Source organism: Terrapene carolina, unplaced genomic scaffold, assembly GCF_002925995.2.
Source record: "Terrapene carolina triunguis isolate 2854851 unplaced genomic scaffold, T_m_triunguis-2.0 Scaffold146, whole genome shotgun sequence".
Lineage (NCBI taxonomy): Eukaryota > Metazoa > Chordata > Testudines > Emydidae > Terrapene > Terrapene triunguis.
In genome coordinates, this window is record NW_020664497.1 from 3841430 (window position 1) to 3855018 (window position 13589).

Genomic DNA, 13589 nt, shown 5'->3' on the forward strand with positions numbered 1-13589 from the left:
TTGCAAATTCTTTATGGCTACAGACAAGGTATGAGTAACTTACAACACTGTCCAGAGAAACTACAAAAAAGGAAGGTCTGGTGAGAAATTAACAGTTATGTCCCTGTAGAATTTTGGATACTAGCTTTAAATCCCTTCCAAAGTGCTTTTTAATCTGCTGATACTGGTTTAGAATTCTAGTCACCCTTGAGTGCAACGACGGCACAAGACATATAGTCTAACATGGATGTAAGTGGCTTTTCACAGAGACAGAGATAATGGTTTATCTGACTTGAGACAATTTTCCAGTTACGGGTTTAAAAGTCTGAAGAGATGGCAAATCTGTTCCTTCTTTACTGTATTTTATGCTCCAAGATAAGATACTTATAGTGGAAACAACATAAATCAGCCAATCCTGAGACATTGTCATGCCTTTGCAAAGATGGAATATAATCAATCATTTACTAAAGGCTAGCTCCTAATACCTTTATGCATGTTTTGTAGCACCTTAGGCCACAAGTAGAGTCTCACTGAAGTCAATGGAGCAAATTCTGCCTCCCTTTATTTCAATTAGACTGTTCACAGGGTAATACATTATTTCTCATGTGCAAGGTTGGACTATTTGGCCTCATGTTTTAGTTAGTTACTTCCACATGCACACATGCCAATCACCAATATTTGTTCATATCTGATTTTTAATCCCTCTGTTTCATTACCAAATAAATACCTGATCTTTCTCCTAGGGAAGGAGGACTGGAGCCTTGCATTTCTTCCACTGAGTATGCAGGCAGGTTTGTTATTGTAGAGTAACTCATGAGAGTTGAAGAGGAAAAGTGCTATGAGAAATCAAAAGCTTATAATGAGCTGCATGGCTTTTGAAGATATATAGGAGACTAAAACAAGACTTGTCAAATTGTTTTTGACTGTGCCCATAGTAAGACCCTACAGCTATTTTTCCAGCATTATGAACTTACCATGTGCTTTCTTAACCTGAAGCAGAACTCCTAGCATAGCATGAGCATAGGCTCCCATCTGCTATACAGTATGCTCTTTAGATTAACTAGAGAGCATTTATATTCCCAGTTTTAGAAAACTCTTCTCAAAAATTAAAGATTAGCAGATGAAGTGTTTAGTTTAGTGTATAAAATTGCTGGGGGGGGGGGGGGGGGAAAAAACCAGTTTAAAAAAAAAAACTAGACAGATAGAGTGGATCCTTGGCTGACATAAATTGGGGTAGTCCATTGAAATGAATGGGGCTATACTGATTTACATCAGCTGAAGATCTGCCACATTTAAAAAGGCAAATAAAGGATTCGTGAAACCATTTCCTTCTCTATCTCCCAACATTTAAGAACTAGGTTCTGTGTTTCTCCTGCTAGAACTTGAGAGATCATTGGATGGAAGCTAAAGCTAGACTAATTCAGACTAGAAATTAGGCACATATTTTGATGAGGGTAATAACCACTGGAACAAGTTACTTAGTGATGTGGTAGATTCTCTCTCAACTGAAGTCTTTAAAGCAAGTTTTGGATGCCTTTCTAAAAGAAACATTACAGCTAAGACTGAACCTATGGGCTTGATGCAGGAACCACTTGGTTTAACTCTATGGCTCTATGTTATGCAGGATGCTAGATTCTGTGATCATAATGGTCATGTTTGACATTCAAATTTATTAATCTACCAGCCATCATTATTTTTCCTGTGTTCCTTGCAGTGCAGCTGCTGCCGCTGCCACTCAGATGATCGCAAAACACCACATAACACACACTAACACCGTGTAGCTCCTTGTACCTGTGCTACTGGTTATACCACACAGAGGTGTGAGCCTGCTACTGCACCTGAGCTGATAGCTGTGACCCTTTGGCTTAGTCACAGGCTCATGCTTTCACGCCCAGACATCCGAGGTCCAGTCCCTGCAAATGACCCACCAAGGGGCATGGTTAATCAGCTTTCTCCCTCATAGCCCATTTCACACACCCTGCCCCCAGCTCAGTCACAGCTAGAACTGAAGGAACAGATTTCTGTTGATAAATGTTGTTTGGACTGAAACATTCTGTAGGAATGTGCTGATTCCATCAAACCTTTGACAGAAGCCAGGTGGGCTGCCTAACCAGCCTGCTTTCCTGCCAGCTCCCTAGTAGCCTAGGCACCGAAACAGATTGCCCTGTTTTGCCAGAATTTCTGCAATGTCGACCTTTGATGTGGAACTTCCTTTTACCAGACAGCATAAGTCATAACCTGTATTTGTGCCATTGTGATCTGCTCTCAATGAAAGGGCTGTGGGGGGGGGGGGGGAAGAGGGGGTTTCTGCCACATGACTCCCCTTCAGGATCAAACAAAGGAAGATGAGTCTGATCAGTCCTACACTGATTACACTCAAATAAAGCTCTAGTAAGTAGTAAACAATTGGGTGGGGGTGGGGGAGATGGATAGCAGCATCTAAAAAGGAGCATTTGGTTTTTCAAATATCTGTTTTAAAAGTTTTCTTCTGCGAGTCAATCTTTCTTGAATGTAGCTTTTAATATACCACATTTTATTCTCTTCCTTATAGTGGTTATTTTAATTCCATAACACAATGGATTTTAACCAGATGGAATATTTTCAAGGACTACGAGTGTCACTGTGCATACGGTGTTATTTGACTGATCTAGTCCCTAGAGGAATAACAAAGCACCTGGATTTTTAATTACCACTCTACCAGTCTACATGAATAGCCCAGGATAATGTTGATTCTATTGCATGCTATTTTTAAAATCACCTCCTTTGCATTGATATGGTTTTCTGCCTTTTCACTTTCAAATATTAGAGATTTAGTTTGGAATTTCTTAGTACAGCTAAGATATCATTGCCATGATTAGAGATGAAACAGATTGTCTTATGGGGTTGTGAATCTTTAAAAGGGAAAATCATAGGAGGTACCAGATCACTCACTCTGACCCCAATCTGCCTCAATATTTTTATCAGCATTTATAACCCTGCCTGTTAGCTATATTTTAAGAAACCTAACCTAAAGACTGCACAACAGTCAGGGTTGCTCATGTGACATTTCTTAAAGCTGCATTCTGGAATCACTTAACTCAAATGAAATCCCCTTTTAAAAAAAAAAAAATTATTCCTGTTACTTTCATGTGCATAGCCCTAAAGAAAGGGAGACCGCTTCACTAAGTTCTTACAGCAAGTCAGAAGAAATGGTTCTTCTTATCGACTTCCCTATTCCAGCAGTTCTTGCTGTGTTTGCACCACTAAGCAATGCTATACATTCACAAGTTGCTTTGCTTTGACACTTCCCCTGTTGGTTATGTCTATGTTGCCCTTCGCATGTGGTTTCTGGGAAGGCTAAGTGCTCAGACAAAAGCACAATAGGTCTTTTAACTATAAAACCTCTCCAATACAGATCAATGCCTACAGTGTGTTACTCAGGATAAATAAGGAACATTGAACAGAAAGAGAGATTGATCAAAGAAATCCTTTTGGGAATCCGTCCCTTTTTAATAGCACAATTACTATAAAATACCAAAGCATAAAATTCTCATAGCCCAAACGGCCAGTGAGAGCTCTTGAGTGTGTGTGTGTGGGGGGGGGGCCCGCTGGTAGAGGGCAGCATGCTGACAGAGAAGCAGAGCATTTGGTCACAGTAGAGCCCTGATTAGGGAGCCTATAAAGGCAGCCAAGCAGCCAGCCAATGGCATAGGAGCTAGCAAACAGAGCTGGAAGCAGGGGAGTTTTAGTGGGAGTTTCTAAGGGGAGTTTGCAGGAGGGAGTGTGTGGTGTTTTGTGTGTGTCTTCTTTTTCTCTTTGACAGGCGTTTAGGAAGGAAGGCTATGTCTGCTACATAGACAGCAGTGGTAGTTGTGATGGGTTGGGTCACAGAAAGTCCCTGGGGACTGCCACCTGATGTGTTGAGACTACCTCTGAGCCCATTTTCCCTGGCAGCTTGGGACTTCAGTACCCTATCTTGTTGAGCCAGACACACTAGCCTGCTGCAAACACAGACCCAGGTCTGAACCATGGCCCCAAAAAGCTGAAGACTTAACTGAAAACAGCTTAAGAAGTTCTCCTGTCTCCAGCACTCAGATACCCAATTCCCAGTGGGGTCCAAACCCCAAATAAATCCATTTTACTCTGTAAAAAGCTTATACAGGGTAAACTCTAAATTGTTTGTCCTCTATAACACTGATAGAGAGATATGCACAGCTGTTTGCTACCCCAGGTATTAATTACTTGCTATGGGTTAATAAGCAAAAAATGATTTTATTAAGTATAACACATAGGATTTAAGTGGTTCCAAATAATAACAGACAGAACAAAGTAAATTACCAAGCAAAATAAAACAAAAACATGCAAGTCTAAGCCTAATACAGTAGGAAACTAAATACAGGTAAATCTCACCCTCAGAGATGTTCCAATAAGCTTCTTTCACAGACTAGACTCCTTCCTAGTCTGGGCCCAATCTTTTCCCCTGGTACAATCCTTGTTCCAGCTCAGGTGGTAGCTAGGGGATTTCTCATGACTGCAGCCTCCTTTGTTCTGTTCCACCCCCTTATATGGCTTTGGCACAAGGTGGGAAACTTTTCTCTCTCTGGGTCCCCACCCCTCCTTCTAAATGGAAAAGCACCAGGTTAAAGATGGATTCCAGTACCAGGTGACATGGTCACATGTCCTGTGAGACCCCAAGCCTTCATTCTTCCCAGCCTGACTCACAGCAAGGCTTGCAAGTAAACATAGCCATCTACAGTCAATTGTCCTAGTTGATGGGAGCCATCAAGATTCTAAGCCATCATTAATGGCCCACACTTTGCATAATTACAATAGGACGTTATATTTTATACTTCTAGTTTCAGATACAAGAATGATACAAAAACAACAAGGAGTCTGGTGGCACCTTAAAGACTAACAGATTTATTTGGGCATAAGCTTTCGTGAGTAAAAACCTCACTTCTTCGGATGCATAGAGTGAAAGTTACACTCTATGCATCCGAAGAAGTGAGGTTTTTACTCACGAAAGCTTATGCCCAAATAAATCTGTTAGTCTTTAAGGTGCCACCAGACTCCTTGTTGTTTTTGTAGATACAGACTAACACGGCTACCCCCTGAAGAATGATACATTCATACAAATAGGATGAACACACTCAGTAGATTATAAGCTTTGTAATGATACCTTACAAGAGACCTTTTGCATGAAGCATATTCCAGTTACATTATATTCACACTTATTAGTGGGGGGAGGGATAGCTCAGTGGTTTGAGCATTGGCCTACTAAACCCAGGGTTGTGAGTTCAATCCTTCAGGGGGCCACTTAGGGATCTGGGGCAAAAATCAGTACTTGGTCCTGCTAGTGAAGGCAGGGGGCTGGACTCAATGACCTTTCAAGGTCCCTTCCAGTTCTATGAGATAGGTATATCTCAATATTAGCATATTTTCATAAAATCATAGAGTGCAATGTCACAGTAGTGACCCAAGGAATGGAAGAGACAATGAAGATTATCAGATGTGGAAGCTGTGGCATGTACATTATCTTGGAACAGGTACCTGAAAAGTGCTTCATTTGTATGAAATGCCTGATAGATCTGATGGAAGAGAAGATCTGAGGTTTGGAGATGTAGGTAGAAACTATAGTTGAGTTTTGAAGGGATTTGAGCAGATGATGGAGGCATGGCAAGAAGTGGTTGAATGGAAAACTCAAAATGTGCAGATGCAAGCTGGACTGGAGAACTGTGAAGGGAGACTACTGGATAAGGAAAGTGGCCAATGGAAGCATCTGACCATGAGAACTAGCCAGAGGAAAGGACTGGCTAGTGAAGGAGAGAGCTCAGGAACAGGTTTGCTGAGCTGGAAAATGAACAAGGGGCACAGCAGGCAGTAACAGAAGGTGGGAGGGCAAGGAAGAAGAGAAGAGCAGCTAGTCCTACAAGAAGAGGAGGAAATCAATGGAGATAGAGGATGACTCACAGAAGATTGCAAATGAGAACAAAAGACAGGATGGCTTGCAGCCAAAAAGAACAGACTGGGGAAGGCTGAGAATCACACCAACACCAGGAAGAGGCAGGTTTAAATGACTGGGGACTCCCTACTAAGGCCTGTCATCAGAGCAGATCCAGAGAACAGAAGGGAGTGCTGTTTGCCAGGAGCTAAGATACAGAATGTGGACCTGAGGCTGAAGAGGACCCTAATGGAAGTTGGAAAGAGTCCACTGATGTTCCTTCATGTGGGAACAAATGATACTGCTACATTCTCCTGTATTACATCAAGGGAAACTATGCGAAGCTGGGGAAGACACTTAAAGAAATAGAGGCTGAGGTGATCTTCAGTGGGAATCTACCTGTCCCTAGAGGAGGAGAATGAAGGTTAGACAAGATGATGATGATCAACAGACGGCTCAGGCAATGGTGCTATAAGGAGGGCTTTGTGATGTTAGACTACTAGAAAGCATTCACAGCAGAGGTCTGTTCTCATGGGATGGACTCCACTTGAATACAGAGGGAAATAGACTTTTGGGATGGAGGTTGCACAACTGATTAAAAGAGCTTTAAACTAGGAATTTGCACACGTTTCTTGCAACCATCTCCACCAATCTCCATGCCTGAGTCTCATGTTTAGGGGAAGGAAAGTCAAATAAGAGATGATACAGCAATGGAGAGAGGAACAGAAGGTAGGAGAATTGATGTCAAGAGGAAAGATACTAACAATCAGGCAAGCAACACTGGCAGTGGAATGACTGTACCAAATCGGGCAAGGAATCCGGGTGAAGCCAAGCACAAACAACTTAGATGTCTGTACACCAATGCAAGGAGACTCGAGTAACAAAATGGAGGAACTAGAGTTACTGATGCAGAAAGTGAAACCAGATACTACTATAGGGATAGCAAACATGGTGGAACAGTAGTTATTACTGGAGCACAGGTATTGAAGGGAATGTATTGTTCAGGAAAGACAGAAATAAAGGTAAAGGTGGTGGAGTAGCATTGTATATTAATGATGAGGAAGACTAAATAAATTAGAAGTGATGGACTGGATAAAATGGAATCTGTTTGCCAATCATTTGGGGGAAGAAAGGTTACAGAAGTTCTACTTGGGTTGTGCTTGGGGTCGGCTACCGATCCCCCAAGATCCAATTTGGGTATGGATAGAGATCTCTTTAATATTTTATTGAATGAATAATATTGGGGATTGTGGGAGATTAATGTCCCAGCTATAAATTGGAAGACAAGTGCTACTAATAATGGTAGAGTCCAGATATTCTTGGATGTGATAGATGAAAGATTTCTTCAACAAATATCCACCAAGCCATGACGCCATTTTAGATTTAGTATTGATAAGTAAAAGGACCTCAGACAAACTGACTGCAGAGAACAGCCTTGATTAGGGTGATCATGAGCTAATTCAGTTTAAACTAAATGAAAGGATAAACAAAAAATAGATCTGCAATGAAGGTCCTTGATTTTTTTTTTTTAAAGCAAACGTTAAAAAAAATTGAGGGAATTAGTTAGGGAAGTGGACTGGACTGAAGAACTCAAGGATATGAATGTGCAGAAAGCTTGGAATTCCTTTAATTCAAAGTTGCAGAAACTATCTGAAGCCTGCATCCCAAGCAGGGGTGGGAGGGTGTGGGGGGGAGAATCACAGGGAAGGGTTTCAGACCAAACTGGATGAGCAAGCATCTCAAATAGGCTCTTAAGAGAAAGCAGAAATCTTCCATTCCTTGTAAGCTAGGAAGGATCAGCAGGAAAGCCACCTCTTGGAGGTCAGAAAGTGTAGGGGTAAAGTGAGATCTGCCAAAAGCCAGAGTTGGACCTTGCAAAGGAAATTAAAAACTGATTCTATAGTCCTATAGATACAAGGAAAGAAGGAGTGGGACCCTAAGCACTGATGATAGGGTGGAGACTAAAGATAATCTAGGCATGGCCCAACACCTAAATGAATGCTTTGCCTTAGTTTTTAATAAGGGTAATGAGGAGCTTAGGGCTAGTGGCAGAGTGGCCAATGGAAATGAGGATATGGAAGTACAAATTACCACATCTGAGGTGGAAGTCAAACTCAAACAGCTTAATGGGTCCAAATCAGGGGGCCTGGATAATCTCCATCCAAGAATATTAAATGAACTGGCACACGAAATTGCAAGCCCAATAGCAAGGATTTTTAATTAATCTGTAAAGTTATAGGTCATACCCTAAATGGAAGAATTTCTAATATAGTACCTATTTTTAAGAAAGGAAAAAAGTGATCCAGAAAACTACAGGCCCGTTAGTTTGACCTCAGTTGTATTCAAGGTTTTGGAAGAAATGTTGAAAGAGAAAGTAGTTAAGGACATAGAGGCAAATGGTAACTGAGATAAAATACAACATTGTACAAAAGGTGCCAGACCAACATGATCACTTTCGTTAATAAGATAACTGGGTTTTTTTAGATTGGCGCTACTGCATTTCCTATCTACCTGGATTTCAGTAAGGCATTTGATACATTTCCACATGGGAATTTATTAGTTAAATTGGAGAAGATGGGGAATAATACGAGAATTAAAAGTGCAGATAAGAAACTGGTTAAAAGGGAAACTAATTCATAGAAGCGTAGGACTGGAAGGGACATCCATAGCCATTTGTTTCAATGCTAAACCACCCTGACAGTTAGGAAGTTTTTCCTAATGTCCAACCTAAACCTCCCTTGCTGCAATTTAAGTCCAGTGCTTCTTGTCCTATCTCAGAAGTTAATGAGAATTTTTCACCCTCTTCCTTGAAACAACCTTTTATGTACTTGAAGACTTATGTCCCCCTTCAGTGTTCTCCAAACTAAACAAACCCAATTTTTTCAATCTTTCCTCATAGCTCTAGACCTTTAATAATTTTTATTGCTCTCCTCTGGACTTTTTCCAATTTGCACACATCTTTCCTGAAATGTGGCATCCTGAACTGGACACAATTCTCCAGCTTAGGCCTTATTAGCCTGGAGTAGAGTGGAAGAATTACTTCTCGTGTCTTGCTTACAACACTCCTGCTAACACATCTGTAGTGGGGTGGTCACCCGCTCCTGCCTGGAAGATCTTAAAAGCTAGCCCTTGGAGAGGGCTAGGGCTGGGAGCCTTAGACTGAGCTGATTGGGGGAAGTGGCTGCAGCTAGGGCCACGCCCCAAACAGACTCAGCTGGCCCTATAAAGGCAGGGAAGCCAGGGGTAGACACACAGCTCTCTTTGTGTAGAGAGAGAAGGGCCTGGCTGCAAGGGAGCTGAGTAGGGTACTGGGAGTGGAGCAGGGCTGGGGGAAGGCTAGAGGAGCTGGGGAGCTCCAGCCTGGAAAACCCCCAGGTTGCGGGCCTAGCTGAGGGCCTAAGACCAGTACCAGGGCTGCAGAGGGGCAGCCCAGCTATCGAGAGAGGCAGCAGGTCCAGCCCAACCTTGCCTGTGATGAGTGGCATATACTGCAGTCTGCCCCAGGGAGTGGGGCTAGATGATGACTGGCAGTAGCCTTATACTGAGGCAAGGTGGGGATAGAGGGTTGGGGGTTCCCCTGGGAGGGGGAGACCCAGAACTGTGGGGGTACTACCAGGGGGCAGCACTCAGAGAAAGGGGCACCGGGGTCCTGGGAGGGACACGGGGTCAGTGGCAAAGCAGGACACTGGCCCGCAGAGGGCGCTCCACTGGACTGAGCTAATTCCCAGAGACAACCAGCAGGAGGTGCTGCAGTGGTGAGTCCCAACCCTGTCACAACATCCCAGAATGATGTGTTTTTTTGTTTTGTTTTTTGCAACAGTGTTACACTGTTGACTTGTATTTAGCTTGTGATCCACTATAATCCTGATCCCTTTCCACAGTACTCCTTCCTAGGCAGTCATTCCCCATTTTCCCATTTTGTACAAAGGTGAATTTTCAGGCTGGAGGGAGTGGAGTTCCTTTGGTCTTGGGACCAATCTCTATCTTATTTAACATTTTTATTAATGACCTTAGCACAAAAAGTCAGTGTGCTAATAAAATATGTGGATGACACAAAGTTGGGAGTATTGCCAATACAGGACAGGAATATCATACAGAAAGATCTGGAGGACCTAGAAAACTGGAGTAATTAAAAATGGGATGAAATTTAATAGTGCAAAGTGGTGTTAGTCCCTAAGTGCATAAGAATTTTTGCTATATGCTGGAGACATATCAACTGGAAGTGACAGAGGTGGAGAAAGACCTGAGTGTATTGGTTGATCACAGGATGACTATGAGCTGCCACTGTGATGCAGCTGTGAAAAAGGTTAATTAAATCCTAAAATGCATCAGGTGAGATTTCCAGTAGAAATAGGGAAATGTTATTGACATTACACAAGGCACTGGTGAGTGTTTATCTGGCATACTGTGTGCTATTCTGAACCCCCATGTTAAGAAACATAAATTCAAACTGGAACAGGTGCAGAAAAGGGTTACTTGGATGATCAGAGGAATGGAAAACCTGCCTTATGAGAAGAGACTCAAGGAGCTTGGCGTGTTAGCCTAACAAAATGAAGGTTGAGGGGAGATGATTGCTCTTTATAAATACATCAGCGGGATAAATCAGCGGGAGAGGGGATATTTAAGTTAAATGCCAATGTTGACACAAGAACAAATGGCTATAAACTACCATCAACAGGTCCGAGGCTTGAAATTAGATGAAGGTTTCTAGCCAGGTGTTCTGGAACAGCCTTCCAAGGGAAGCAGTGAGGGCAAAAAACCTTACTGGTTTCAAGACTGAATTTGATAAATTTATGGCAAGGATGGTATGATTGCTTACAATGGCATGTGGTCCATCTGCAAAAATCTCCAGTGGCCAGAAATGGGACACTAGATAGGGAGGTCTCCGAGTTACTACAGAGAATTCTTTCCCAGGTATGTGGCTGATGGGTCCTGCCGACATGTTCTGGGTTCAACTGATCACCATAGTTAGGGTTAGGAAGGAATTTTCCCCCAGGTCAGATTTGCAGAGGCCCTGGGTTTTTTTGCCTTCCTCTACAATATGGTGCCTGGCCACTTGCTGGTTTAAACTAGAGCAAGTCACGGATTCTCTGTAACTTGAAGTCTTTAAACCATTATTTGAGGACTTCAGTAACTCAGCCAGAGGTTAGGGGTCTATTTCAGGAGTGGGTGAGGTTCTGTGGCCTGCAAAGTGCAGGAAGTCACACTAGATGATCACAATGGTTCCTTCTGGCCTTAAAGTCTAATTGCTTTTTTTCCATTTCAACCAAAAACAACTTTTGCCCCATAGGCAATAATAACCTTCAATATTGCTCCACTCCCTTTAAAAACAACAAACCGCACAAGACACCTGTTATTTTGCTGGAGAAAAACAGCTCCTACACTGCATGCACACCATCATTTAGAAAAACTCACCTCACTTAATAGACAGACCCAGGGAGAGAGAGAAAATAGCAAAAATGTCATGAGCGTCACTACAATAACAAAAATGGGAATGATGAATTATCACTACTAGGAAAATGCAGAAAAATGTCTGGGCTGAATATTTGCAAGTGTTTTTGTGGAAAAACAAACTTCTTAATGACTAGTTTGTGAAGTAAAAATTATTTTATTGCAGCTCTGCTAACAAAGGCTCTGCACACTTCAGTGTAATTTCTGTAGTCTGTATCCCATGAACCCGGGCCATAAATCATCAAGCAAGTACATTTTATGCTTAGTCTAGCACCTCACCAACATCACTGGGAGTGGCATACATTCTTTATGGGTTAGTGGAAATATATCAGTGTCACCACTCTCACTTAAAGAAGCTTGAATGATTTTCTTAAAAGCACAGATCCTTGTTTCAAAATCTTCACCTCCCCTTCACTGTTCATCCAAAACCAAAAATAACCCCCTCCCTCAAAAAAAGTCTGAAAATGTGTGCATCCTTTTTAATCTCTCCTAGGAATGGGCAACACCTGAGATACTTTTGTTACTGACTCTGCCAACTTTCCTCAGATGCATGAACATTTTATTAAACTGAAACCATGAGTGAATTGGTCAGGGTCTAATTTTATTCTAGTACAAATAGGTCATGTTTGAGGAGGAGGAAGAGGTGCTGGGGGGGGGGGATGGTTCTGATTTTTTTGCCCCTCTGTCTAGTCATTTCTCTTTCTGAACACTTTTCAAAATATCCTTTATTTTAAAAAAAAAATTAGTACAGAGGGGCAAATTTGTGTGTGTGTGTGTGTGTGTGTATATATATATATATATATATATATATATATGCATGTGCTATGTTGCATATCTATGCAAGGCAGTATTTTCTTGTATACTGGACCTTGGTAAACTGTATTCCTGTGCAACTGCAAGTTGTGGCCCTAGTTGGCATGAGAATTCTGAACTCAAGTAAGATTAACTAGTGGGCTCATTTTGTATGTCCGTAATACCAGTTGGGATTCCCTCAGAGACCTTTTCCACTCAACTGATCCAGAACATGTTGCCAGCTCTCTGGGATCCAACAATTCAGTTCAGCTCCAGCTAGTTACTCAGGTTACTTCATTAGCCAAGTAACAGCTCTATGCCCACACTTGGCAGGCCCAGACACTGGGGATTTAGGTATAGTTGATACCAGAATTCCAAATCATATCACACACTACACAGTTTATGTACACTTTTTTCCTAGCTACTAACATCTATACTTCTTGAATCTAATTGGTTTGGACACTGTATTGGTCCTTACATGATCCATCATATACGTTCTCACCTTAGCGACACTTCAAGCTTATCAGTTCAGTGTGTTCCGGCTTATCTTGGCAAGCCCAAAAATACTATCTTCAAATCAAGCTATAGGCAAGCTTACTAATGCCCAGCAAGATCTATGCCTACACTACCCAGAGTGCCTTTCCACCTCAGACATTTCATAGCAATTCTGTTATCTGAGATCTGGTGCAAACAAAGATTTGGGCCACTCTTTTCGATGCAATATGTGGGTGTTTAATAAAACATATTCACACACAAAAAAAAGAGTGCCTATACCCTTCATGAAATGGAATCATGGAGATCTGGTAATATCTTTGTTTCCTCTTTAAACAGAGTCCCTAAATCAACACCTGGAATGTCTCAAACTCTTTGGAGATGAAACTGAAGGTCAGATCCTTGAAAATCTAAATGGGATTCTTCTGGCTCTTGCCGAAAACAGTTAAGTATGCCTCCGAACCATTTTTGATTGCCTAGCCACACCAGCAGACTTCCTGTGGACTTTTCACATATCATGACTATATCTATTAGATAAGGAGATCCCACCACCCAAAACAACAGAAAACAGGGCATTTTAGGAGTGAAGTCTCTGCTGCAAACAGGCTAATGGATAAATTAATTTGTCCTACTCTACCAGGAGAGTGCTTTAAGGCAGCAATATAAAAAACAATATCAGGCTCCTAGCTAATGGACCCATAAATTCAGTTTTGCTGGGTTAGGAAATAAAATCTAGAGCTGGTCAGAAACTTGAACTTCCGTTCCATGGGAAATTCTGACATTTTGAGGAAAAAAATAACTCCAAATTGGAAAGAACCAAAACTTTGAAATTAATTAAATTCTGAACATTTAAATTTTGGGGATATTGAAAAATCTAGTTTTTGGCAACATTGGTTCATTTTCACTTTAACATTGAACTTTGAACTTTGAAATATTTAAATTGTTTTCTCAAGGA

The 13589-nt window shown here is 41.7% G+C and overlaps 1 protein-coding gene across 1 annotated transcript in view; it reads left to right on the forward strand.

Moving 5' to 3' along the window:
- Positions 1–5623: 5623 nt before the first annotated feature.
- Positions 5624–13589, forward strand: part of LOC112113796 (rap1 GTPase-GDP dissociation stimulator 1-like) — a 42376-nt gene continuing 34410 nt past the window's right edge. The window contains exons 1-2 of the mRNA XM_029912005.1: positions 5624–5798; positions 12974–13078. Of these exons, the coding sequence (XP_029767865.1) occupies positions 5624–5798; positions 12974–13078 (280 nt within the window). The remainder of the gene's footprint in view (positions 5799–12973; positions 13079–13589) is intronic.